The 12,749-nt window shown below is 41.1% G+C and overlaps 1 protein-coding gene across 1 annotated transcript in view; it reads left to right on the top strand.

Moving 5' to 3' along the window:
- Nucleotides 1-10,582: 10,582 nt before the first annotated feature.
- evx2a (even-skipped homeobox 2a) overlaps nt 10,583-12,749 on the top strand; it is a 2,366-nt gene continuing 199 nt past the window's right edge. The window contains 3 exon segments of the mRNA NM_001139549.1: nt 10,583-10,988; nt 11,373-11,608; nt 12,334-12,749. The exon segment at nt 12,334-12,749 is cut by the window's right edge and continues 199 nt beyond it. Coding sequence (NP_001133021.1) covers nt 10,583-10,988; nt 11,373-11,608; nt 12,334-12,749 — 1,058 coding nt within the window.

Here is a 12,749-nt window from a genome sequence, read left to right as displayed (position 1 = left end):
TGACAACAACTGCATGTAAATTGTTTTTCTACATTCTAATAATTATACTGTATCTGCATATCTGAGCATTTGCTCCTTTTTTCTTCTTCTTAGGAACCAGCCAGGCAACAACCCATAAGCTACTGTAGGCCTACTGTTCCGTAAAGAAGTCTGCCAGAGTGGGGTACCAAGATTGACATAGGTCATCATTCAAACAAAGATCCCTCCCTGGTCTTCAGTGCATATTTCCAAACTACAGTATGTTTGCATAGATGCGGTAAAGATGTGAATGGAACTCGACCAAAATAATGGAAATGCCATTTAAACGCGTGTGGGAAAGATGCTGTGGGGGAAAGATCCCAAATCTCCTCATTGCCCAGGGGCGTCATGCACCCCCAAACAACCTGAGTGGGTACAAAGTACATGAAGATGACTGGGGGGGTGGTCAGTAGGGGGGCTACGCCCCCGGTCCGTAAAATTGAGAATTTAGCATTTTTCAAAAACCTGAAACAGCTTCTTCCTGCAATCTAGAGTCATACTCATTCGATTTAATTCTATGTAAAAACATTTTTTATATTTTTTTGCATATCTCTGCATACCTCTTGAGCTGTCTGTATCTTTCTGACTGGTGGTTTAAAAAAAAAAAAAAAACTAAATATGCTTCGCTGCATCTCTGCTGAAATCTGGGTAAAAGATTGAAAGGAATGTGAGTCTTATTCAGTACATTTAGTTTTTGCTTGCTTTTATAAAGTCTACCAACCTTGCCAGCAGGCATGCCAGCTAAGATAGAGTAGCTAGCTTGTCTAACTAACTTGATTGATAGCCTGAAATTGCTTTTTGGTAGCTAATTATAGGGTTGGGAGATAGGTTCCCAATCTTGGCTAGCTAAAGCCAACTTCATAAAATTGCTAAGTGGCTAGTGGTATTACAAAAAGATAATGATTCTTATTATTATTATTTTAACCTGTTGGGGATAGGGGGCAGTATTTGCACGGCCGGATAAAAAACGAACCCGATTTAATCTGGTTACTACTCCTGCCCAGTAACTAGAATATGCATATAATTGTTTGATTTGGATAGAAAACACCCTAAAGTTTCGAAAACTGTTTGAATGGTGTCTGTGAGTATAACAGAACTCATTTGGCAGGCCAAAACCTGAGAAGATTCCAAACAAGAAGCGCTCTCTCTGACTATTTATTGGCCTTCTTGATCATCTCTAACCAAAACAGGGGATCTCTGGCATAACGTGACATTTTCTAATGCTCCCATAGGCTCTCAGAAGGCGCCAGAACGATGAATGGTGACTTTGCAGGCCATGGCTGAAAAACAGTAGCGCATTTGGATAGTGGTCGATCTGAGAACAATGAGACTGAGGCGCGTGCACAAGCCGACACCATGTTTTCATTTTTTCATCTTTGAACGAAAACAGGGTTTCCCGGTCGGAATATTATCGCTTTTTTACGAGAAAAATCGCATAAAAATTGATTTTAAACAGCGTTTGACATGCTTCGAAGTACGGTAATGGAATATTTAGATTTTTTTTGTCAAGAAACGCGTCGGGCGCGTCACCCTTCTTTACCCTTCGGATAGTGTCTTGAACGCACGAACAAAACGCCGCTATTTGGATATAACTATGGATTATTTGGAACCAAACCAACATTTGTTATTGAAGTAGAAGTCCTGGGAGTGCATTCTGACGAAGAACAGCAAAGGTAATCCAATTTTTCTAATAGTAAATCAGAGTTTGGTGAGGGCTAAACTTGGTGGGTGTCAAAATAGCTAGCCTGTGATGGCCGGGCTATCTACTCAGAATATTGAAAAATGTGCTTTCACCGAAAAGCTATTTTAAAATCGGACATAGCGATTGCATAAAGGAGTTCTGTATCTATAATTCTTAAAATAATTGTTATGTTTTTTGTGAACGTTTATCGTGAGTAATTTAGTAAATTCACCGGAAGTGTTCGGTGGGAATGCTAGTCACATGCTAGTCACATGCTAATGTAAAAAGCTGGTTCTTGATTGAACAAATCATGCATGTATTGTATAACATAATGTCCTAGGGGTGTCATCTGATGAAGATCATCAAAGGTTAGTGCTACATTTAGCTGTGGTTTTGGTTTTTGTGACATTATATGCTAGCTTGAAAAATGGGTGTCTGATTATTTCTGGCTGGGTACTCTGCTGACATAATCTAATGTTTTGCTTTCGTTGTAAAGCCTTTTTGAAATCGGACAGTGTGGTTAGATTAACGAGAGTCTTGTCTTTAAAATGGTGTAAAATAGTCATATGTTTGAGAAATTGAAGTAATAGCATTTCTAAGGTATTTGAATATCGCGCCACGGGATTCCACTGGCTGTTGAGTAGGTGGGACGCAAGCGTAGAGGTTAACCTCATAGCCCATAGAGGTTAACAGGACAAATCTGAGGGGACAAGTGCCCCTGTGCCCCCTATGGGCATGACACCGCTGTTGTCCCCCAGCAAAATTTGTCTACATTTAGGCTATTATTTATATGTGTATTTCACACTATTTTGAGGTAAAAAAAATCTGAGTATAATGCCTATTACAAAGGGAAACCCAGCCTCTAGCTGCCCAGTGACACAAGCTAAATGCCTTCTATGCTCTCTGCGAGGCAAGCAACACTGAACTATGTATGAGAGCACCAGCTGTTCCAGACGACTGTGTGATCACACTCTCCGTAGCCGATGTGGTAAGATTTTTAAACAGGTTAACGTTCACAAGGTCACAAGGCCAGACAGATTACCAGGACACATACTCAGATTATGCGCTGACCAGCTGACAAGTGTCTTCACTGACATTTTCAACCTCTCCCTGACCCAGTCTGTAATACCTACACCATAGTCACTGTGCCCAAGAAAGCCAAGGTAACCTATCTAAATGACTATTGCCCCTTAGCACTCACATCTCTAGCCATGAAATGCTTTGAAAGGCTGGTCATGGCTCACATCAACACCATCATCCCAGACACCCTGGACCCAATGCAATTCATATACCGCCTCAACAGATCCACAGATGACGCAATCTCTATTGAACTCAGCGTTCAACACCATAGTGCCTTCCAAGCTCATCACCAAACTAAGGACCCTGGGATTAAACAGCTCCCTCTGCAACTGGATCATGAGCTTCCTGACGGGCCACACCTAGGTGGTGAGGGAAGGCAATAACACATCCGCCACACTGACCCTTAACACTGGGGCCCCTCAGGGGTGCATGCTTAGTCCCCTCCTGTACTCCCTGCTCACCCATGACTATGTGGCCGCGTACGACTCCAACACCATCAATAAGTTTGCAGACAATACGACAGTGGTAGGTCTTATCACAGGCAACAATTAGACAGCCTACTGGGAGGAGGTCAGAGACCTGGCAGTGTGATGCCAGGACAACAACCTCTCCCTCAACGTTAGCAAGACAAAGGAGCTGATCGTGGATTACAGGAAACGGAGGGCCAAGCACGCCTCCATTCACATCGATTGGCATGTAGTGGAGCGGGTTGAGAGCATCAAGTTCCTTGTGTCCACATCACATGGTCCAAACACAACAACACAGTCATGAAGAGGGCACGACAACACCTCTTCCCCCTCAGGAGGCTGAAAAGATTTGGCATGGGCCCTCAGATCCTCAAAAAGTTATACAGCTGCACCATCTTGACTGGCTGCATCACTGCTTGATATGGCAACTGCTTGGTATCCAACCGCAAGGCGCTACAGAGGGTAGTGTGTACGGCCCAGTACATCACCAGGGCCGAGGTCCCTGCCATCCATGATCTCGATACCAGACGGTGTCAGAGGAAGGCACTAAAAATTGTCAATGACTCCAGCCACCCAAGTCATAGACTGTTCTCTCTGCTACCGCATGGTAAGCGGTACTGGAGCACCAAGTCTGGGACCAAAAGGCTCCTGGACAGCTTCTAACACCAAGCCATAAGCCTGCTGAACAGTTAATCAAATGACTACCCGGACTATTTGCATTGACCCCCTTATTTATTTTGCGCAGACTCTCTTGCACTGGCTCTATGCAGACTCATTCTACCCACACACTCACACATACTACACTGACACTCCAACACACACACACACACACACACACACACACACACACACACACACACACACACACACACACACACACACACACACACACACACACACACACACACACACACACACACACACACACTTTCTTTCTCTTCAAACACCCTGCTGCTACTCTGTTTATTATCTATCTTGATTGCCTAGTGACTTTTACCCCTACCTACATGTACATATTACCTCAATCACCTCAACAACTCATACCCCAGCACATTGACTCGGTACACGTGCTCTTTGTAAATATATTTTATTGTGTTTCTATTTAGTTGTTGTTTTTTTGTGCTCAAGTTCTTAGTTTTTAACTCTGCATTGTTGGGAAAGGGCTCGTAAGTAAGCATTTCACAATAAAGTCTACACCTATTTTATTCGGTGCATGTGGCAAATTAAAATATATTCCATTTGATGTCATCATCGCCAATTAACTGCATTACAGTTAAAAACGACTGACTACCACCACCAATTTCTGTAAGCGTGTATTCATGGAAGCCGCGGGAAGTCAGGTTCCCCAAAATATGGACCAATTCAAACATACAAAAAATAATATTTTTTTTTCTCTGTGTTTCATAGTTTTCCTTCAATTTGCTAGAGGCTGAAAGTAATCTCACAGGAGCAAGAGAAACAGCGCCCCTCTGTCTCTCTATGTGTCGGTCATCTATCTGATGCTGTCTGGTCCAAACGAGTATGACATTATTGCCGCCCGCAGCATTGAAGGCAAGGGAAGCAAGTGAGCATCTGGCCTCCCTTGACAAAAAAAGTATACAAAAATGTACAATCAGCGTTGAGCTAAACTTAGCGAGCTCAGCTGTGAATGGTCCTGGCGCACCAAAATAAGTGTCAATGGAAGCAAACTTGGATTTGGCGTCACTCCTATCAAATCCCATTGAGAGCATAAGTCATTCACAGAAAAACTTGAACTGTTGCATCTCATTGTGTCGTTCTCCTCCGTTGGCTAGGTAGCAAGCTAGCTAAAATTAGCCCTTTCATGAATTAGCCATGGATGGAGATAGTGATTTTGACTTGTGGTTTTACTTAATTCTCCGTACTGGCAAATGATTATAACGGCGATTCTGATCCAACCATAAATTCATTCATTGTGCCCCTGGCCTGAGAGGATGGAAGTTCAATATGTAGCTATATGTAGAAGGCTAATGTTAACTAGCTAATGTTACCCATGAATGAATGTAGGGCTAGCGAGCAAGAATTTTAGCTAGGTAGCCTAGGACAACAAAAAAATAAAAGCGTGTAAGAGTGATAAACAGTTTCATCAACATGAAAGAGAGGAGGATGACATTGGCGTTTCTCTGCATGTAGGGTTAGACAACATGTTTTTGTACTTGCACGAACGCGCACGCACACACACACACATGTAGACAGAAATCAGAACCATGGACAACCACATCCTATTTAGCTTAGCTTACGTTGATTGGACTAAATTGTATTGGGTTTCTTTTAGATGTCACTGTATTCGATTAAGCATGATGTTGAAATGTTGAAGTTGAAATGGTGCAGGAATAGTGGAGGCAGCTCCTGTTTTCTTTGCTACTTGCGGTAAATCTCAGTGGTTCTAAATCAGTAGTTGTTTAGTGGTCTGAAAATGTCTGAAAAATGTACTTGCTTGACCATGCTGTAGGTCATGTAACTGTTACTGTACATGCAATATGCTTTGTGGACTTCACTGGACAGAGGTTGCTATCGGGCTTTGTGATAAAACAAGGGTGTGGTTGAATGTATTCTGCCACTGTCTTCTTATTGGCTCGGCATTTAGGCCTATAAATCACAGTCGCAAGGCATATGAATTAACAGGTTATAGAGCAAACAACGCAATTATCACAACACATAGGTTGTAATGTGTTTTTTGGGGGGACTTGGCTTCCCAAGTGATTTTACCCACGCACCACTACTGGTTAAAACACTTGTAAGCCTAAATTCCGTCACTATAAGAAAACTGGGCCCAGCCTTCTCCACTCAAATCTTACCTTAACATTTGAATTATTCCACAACACTGAAAACGGATCAACTCCTAGCGAGATATTACAACCTGTAGCTGCAAATAAGGAGGCGGCTTATTATGCTTACCCAATAATAATACACTAGGCTAAATCACAGATTGCACACGTCATTGCGCAAATCTTGTCACACGTCATTAAACCTATCACAGACAGTACCCTCGTGGAAAAATACAACGCAATATGATTTCAATATGGTTTAAATATAGGCCTGTAGGCGCATGTACTTATATTTTAAAGCAGTCATTTAATTTTTCATTTGAAACATCGTTTAACCTTTCACTTGTTTGTAACAATTGCAAATACTTTCGCAACTTAATATTTGTAGTCAACTTCGTTCTTAAGTTATCCGCGGTCACAGTCAGACAGATAGCCTACCTAGCCTAAACATCGTGATTCTATGTTTAGCGTTGATTATGTATGAACAAAGTGACGCAGAACTGCAAAAAAAAACACAAAACGATGCATTTTGGCTGCTCTAACAAGCGGTCTGGTTCACTCGTAGATGTGCGAAGGTTTTTGAGCAACGTTACTGACGAAAACTCTGAGAAACAGCGACTACTTAAGATACATCGTAATATGGTTCTAACGATGATCTTAACGCTACAAAGGCTGTGTGAAACGAGGCCCAGATTTGTTTGAATGTGCGTTATTCCGCCGTCCTTTTTCAATCCCACGGGGTCTACGTTCCATTGATCTCTTTACCGCATCTATATAATTACAATCTCTAAACTATGCTGGTATTATTTTGTCCATAATTTAATTGTTTAATATATTGTAGGCTATTCTTAGCTAGAAATATTACTCTTCATTAGAAGCCACAATTCATGAATGGCACCATACATGATTCTATCTGGAACCAATGTTGGTTCAGTGAAGAAGGATCCCTAGGGTTCTGATAAAAGAACCACATACAAGGGTCCTATATAGAACTTTTAAGGGTTCCATATCTGAAACAAGTGATATAACCCTTTTTGGTTCAATATGGAACGTTTTTTTCTAAGAGTGTAAGGAAAGGTTTGAAACAATAATCATGCAACACACATCATAGCTCCCTCCACTTCAAAAGTGAAGACGGTTACAGTTCCTTCATATATCCCGTGTTTCTGAAGGCAACAACAGTGTCACAAACATAATATACGTGTCTATGAATATTCGAAACTAGTTGAATTCCTAACCGGTCAACTCGGTCAATGTCGAATGTGAGCTTTGGCTGTGAGTCTCCGGTTTGGGGCACAGTGGTTGCGTTCTGTTAAGCTAATGAATAGGAGACGGCTAAACCTTCAACCACACAGACTCCGCTCTTAAGGGTGGTAGCCTGCAATGGTATAAAGTTATCACTAGATGGCTCTATCAGTTTGCATTGAAAAGGAATTCATAAATTGTGGAGACGACTGAATATCCACCCCAGTCAAAAGCCAGTTCTAGCGCGTTTGCCATCACCTGGCCTTAAACGACTTCCCTTAACGACCTCGAATGGTGCTTTCCAACCTACGCTTTTGTCTTTGACTTCTACTCAAACGGGTGTCTCACTGTAAAACTTGAGAGAAGTGAGACAGCAGAATTTGTCCACCTTAAGCACACTAACTTCAAGGACATCATCAATGAGTCACAAGTGTAACAATTATGCGTGATGAAGAGCTTTGGGAATAGAGGTCCTTAATTGAAGTTAGGTAAATAGGTCTAAAATAAAATAGATAACGCTGAATTATTCCAATGATAGCACCTAAGTATCATGGTGGCTGATGCATCTAGGCCTACAATAAATCTGACACAGAGTATATATTTAAATATAAATATGGCTCTGGTCTGACAAATTCAAATACTACATATTGTATAAGCACATCATAATATGAATCAACCAATAATTATACTATTTGTTTCATTGTAAGCAATTTCATGAATAAATAATTGTTATATTTGAGTATTGTTACAATACTCCATACGGCTTTTACTAACAAATGACAGCTAGCCTATTTCAGGTGACATAATAGTCTATTCATGGTTCGTAAAGGAAAAACACGAAGGCTACATGGCTTTTATACTGACAAAATGACAGTTATATCAGGTGATATAATAGCCTATTCATGCATCAATGAATTCGGCCATTGTTCATTGTTTAGCCCAAAAAACGGTATTCTAATTCCAACGATTGAGCTAGTCCACGTTATTTTTCTCAAAACATCCACAATGTTTGTGTTTTTAATGAATTCCCTAATTCCCATTCCACTTCTACAAATATTTAAGAAGCCCATATGACATAGTTTTCATTATAAACTGGGTGGTTCGAGCCCTGAATGCTGATTGGCTGACACCCATGGTATTCGGTCTGATATACCACGGCTTTGACAAAACAATTATTTCGACTGATCTAATTCCGTTGGTAACCAGTTTATACTAGCAATAAGGCACCTCGGGGGGTTGTGGTATATGGCCAATATACCACGGCTAAGGGCTGTATCCAGGCACTCCGCATTGCGTCGTATGAAATGAACAGCCCAAAGCCGTGGTATATTGGCCATATACCACACCCCTCGAGCCCTATTGCTTAAAATTATCACAGTACAGAGCGACTACAATTCTTTTAACCCGTCACATTGACTCCAAAAGGTTAGCCCATATGATTTTAGATGGATCACAGTGTATAGCCTTGTACATCACGGGAAGGACTTCCGCCTCAAGCGTTGTGATAATCCAGGGAAACTCTGGGGGGCGCCAAAGGACGCGTAGACGACGTTTCCAGGCCGCTCTGGTACATTACCTTACCGAATACAAGATCCATTCCCGATAACCTTAGCTATAAGAGCATTCTCCCTCTAAATCTGAGACAGAGCATCACCTCGATGTATTCTTAACATTAAATCGAGTTTTTCAAATAATAGCGATCTACAGGCAGCACATCGGGAGACTAATCATCACGATATTAGGCTAATACCACAAGCTATGATAACAGAAAACACAATGTAATTGCAGCCTGTCCAACATATACCTTTGACTATAGGATAGTTCTAAAATATGCACGACACCAAATAATATAAAATAAGCCTGATTATAATACAAGTCCAAACCTGCAGTAAAATAGGTAGTATTTCACCAGGTGGGGTTTAAATTAGCACAATTACACATCATTATTCCACGATTGAAAATAACAAATACATAAGAAAAAAACAAGTATTCGTCAGGCATAATTTAACTCCGTAGGCCTACTGAAGCAATGAGGATAATATAAGACTACCTTAAAGGGTCAATTCGCAGTTGAAACAATAACAAAGCGACTCCCTGCCACTGTTTGGGTAAAAAGCAGAAGGATGGGGATGGAAAATTGAACCACTCTCAAATTCAGACAGAGTTATGGGTGCAAGGGCTAACCATCCATAATATCAAAATTATAGTTTTAACCATGTTTTGAGGCTACACAGTGTTTGTTTAAATTTGATTTGTTTACCAACAGTGGAGTAAAACAAGCTTATATTTGGGGTTATGATGGGGTACGACAGTTGAACTAAGCTTATGAGGCATTTAGAATAAATTCTTCGAGATTTAGTATAATTAATTTATACGTCTAAAAATGCATGTAGCAACTGCAGATTGCCCCTTTAAAGAAACTGCTAACATCACAAGCATATGGCACATGTTATAACTTCCTGTTTTATCTGCATTGTTTAAAATATAGTGGAATGATGATCTCAAAATGTATATTTATTACAATGAGGAGTGTAAAACAAACATGGCAAAAATGATTAGGACAAATTCACATGATCATAAAAGTGAAATTCGGTTCAGAATTATCCCTATCATATCTCGCATTTAAATGCCATTAAATGGATTTCACAAAATAACTTTCCGTAATAATGTACCAGTCGAGAATGCCTCAGTGAAATTATCGATGGAGAAAGTCAGAATAAAAGAGAAAGACAAACAGACTGAGGGGCAAAGAGAACAGAAGGGAGAAACAATAGAGAATCAAAGCATAATGATATTCCTAAATGAAGAGGGAAATGTTGCCGCGCTCATTTTATTAATCAGACTGTCAATTTCACCCCAGAGGCCAAACCCAAGAGCAATCTTAAACAGACTCAGATCAACCCAGGGACACGCGCTCCACTCCTCACTTCTCCTCTTCCTCTCCACTTGGATATATATTCGTCTGACCGCAGGCCGCCTCCATCATCAACTGACAGCCTTCTCGTATTTATTTGCTTATAAACCTGTTACAATAAATGATCATTCGAGCAGCGTCACGCGCACCTTAACGACGAGCAGCAACCACTTTTTTGATGAATGACATTTTGGGCTAGAAAGGATGCACGGGTCATTTTAAACAGTCATTCATTGCTCGCATTGGCATTCTTCAATTTTTTTTCCCCCGTCTCGCTCATAAAAAGGTGTTATATTATTTAGAGACAGTTGCTGAGCTGAAGGCGGATTAGCTCCGCCACAACTCATCGGAGCACCAGCCCTGGAAATTGTGTTTCTTTCTACAAGGCTTAATGATGGAGAGGATAAGAAAGGAGATGATTCTGATGGAGAGAGGTCTGCACAGTCCCGTGCCTGGGAAAAGGCTCTCGAATCTGTCAGACTCCGCTGGAAATTCAGTGTTGGAGGCCCTCGAAAATTCTCAGCATAGTGGTCGCCTAAGCCCGAGAATAAGTTCCGCCTCGCTTCATGGAAGTCTAGGGGATATTCCAACCAAAGGCAAGTTCGAAATCGACAGTATTTTCGGTACCCACCACAACAGCGAGAATACTTCCTCCGCGGAGATTTCATCCTCAGAAAGCAGAAAGAAAATTCACTTATACCCAGAAGTTTCTCAAGACTCAGATATGAACAGTGATGTGGAGGTGGGATGCCCATCGCATCGCTCTCCGAGCCAACACAAGGAAAACAACAACAAAGGTAACGTTCACTCTGAATTAAGATTTACTGACCATTTCAGTAAACATTTCAGAGAAATATATATTGTATGATATCTTAAAACCGAAAATGGATTACAATAAACATATCATCGTAATAACAATAATAAAAATAGCAACAGCAATAATAATAATGTAGGCTTATACAACAACTAATACTAGCTAATAATTGTATCTTTCATTTTCAAATATTTCACCGATATTGCTACAAAATTATTGCTTGTTAATTTGTCATTTATCTTATAGGCATCACCTCGCGTGAAAACATATTACATCAAGAAATGTATAATAGCCAACATACACAATACAACTTCTTATATAACCTATATGAAACTATCAAATAACTTTGCATATTTATTTCCTAAAGGGTTTTCTGACAATAATTCTGGAGGCTCCAACACAAGTTCATCCTCCCTTTCCAATCATAACGGCAATGGAATGAGCTCAAACATGTCAAACGCCGAGACTAGAAGGTACCGGACTGCATTCACCAGAGAACAAATAGGAAGACTGGAGAAGGAGTTTTACAGGGAAAATTATGTCTCAAGACCCAGAAGATGTGAACTGGCCGCATCACTCAATCTACCTGAAACTACAATAAAGGTATGTTCTCTTATATGCAGATTTGAATGTATATAGCTGTGCGTAATATATTCATTAAAATAATATTGTATCACAAATAGTTAGGACTATAGATTAGGCTACAATTATATTCAGATACACACTATGTTCAGATACACACTATATTCAGATACACACTATATTCAGATACACACGCAGATCAACGTTCATGTATCAAAACACACACACACACACACACACACACACACACACACACACACACACACACACACACACACACACACACACACACACACACACACACACACACACACACACACCCCTCACACACACACACAGCAAATGTATAAACGAATCCGTTTGGTAATTCACAATCTGAGCAGGTGGCCTACTCGAATATAGTCTGAAATGAATCTGAAATGAATCTATGAATCTGAAAAATCACTGTCAGAGGCACTTCGTTGGACTTCATTTCTTCAACTAGCTGATTTGTTTAGGGTTCCCTAAAAATAAACATTCACAGAAAATTGTACATTGGCCTATAAATTTAAAACCCGTAATTCTATCAAACGCACATTAGCTATGTTTACGCAGTTTCTTTGTTATACTACACACGACTATTCTGAACACTGGGAGAATGCATGGAGAGTCGACCCGGTATTTTGTAATGCGTAAATACTGTGCTACCAGGCGGGTTGGATAGAATAGGGTCCCATTAAACATGAATGATAATTCTCTGTCTGTAGGTATGGTTCCAGAACAGGCGGATGAAGGATAAGAGGCAACGTTTGGCGATGTCTTGGCCTCATCCAGCAGATCCAAGCTTTTACACCTACATGATGACGCACGCGGCAGCCACCGGAAGTCTACCATACCCTTTCCATTCCCACATGCCTCTGCACTATTACCCGCACGTTGGTGTCACAGCAGCTGCCGCTGCCGCAGCTGCGTCTGGTGCTGCATCGTCACCTTTCGCTACCTCCATTCGCCCTCTCGATACTTTCCGTGCACTCTCCCATCCTTACTCACGCCCAGAGCTTCTCTGTGGCTTCAGGCACCCAGGACTTTATCAGTCACCCGCAGGCCTCAATAGCTCTGCGGCAGCATCAGCAGCAGCGGCAGCAGCAGCATGTGCAGCCGCGGTCAGCGCGCCATCAGCCAC

This window comes from Salmo salar, chromosome ssa25 (genome assembly GCF_905237065.1).
Source record: "Salmo salar chromosome ssa25, Ssal_v3.1, whole genome shotgun sequence".
Taxonomy (NCBI): domain Eukaryota; kingdom Metazoa; phylum Chordata; class Actinopteri; order Salmoniformes; family Salmonidae; genus Salmo; species Salmo salar.
Note: the sequence above shows the minus strand (reverse complement) of the source record. Positions and strands in the feature narration are given on the sequence as shown.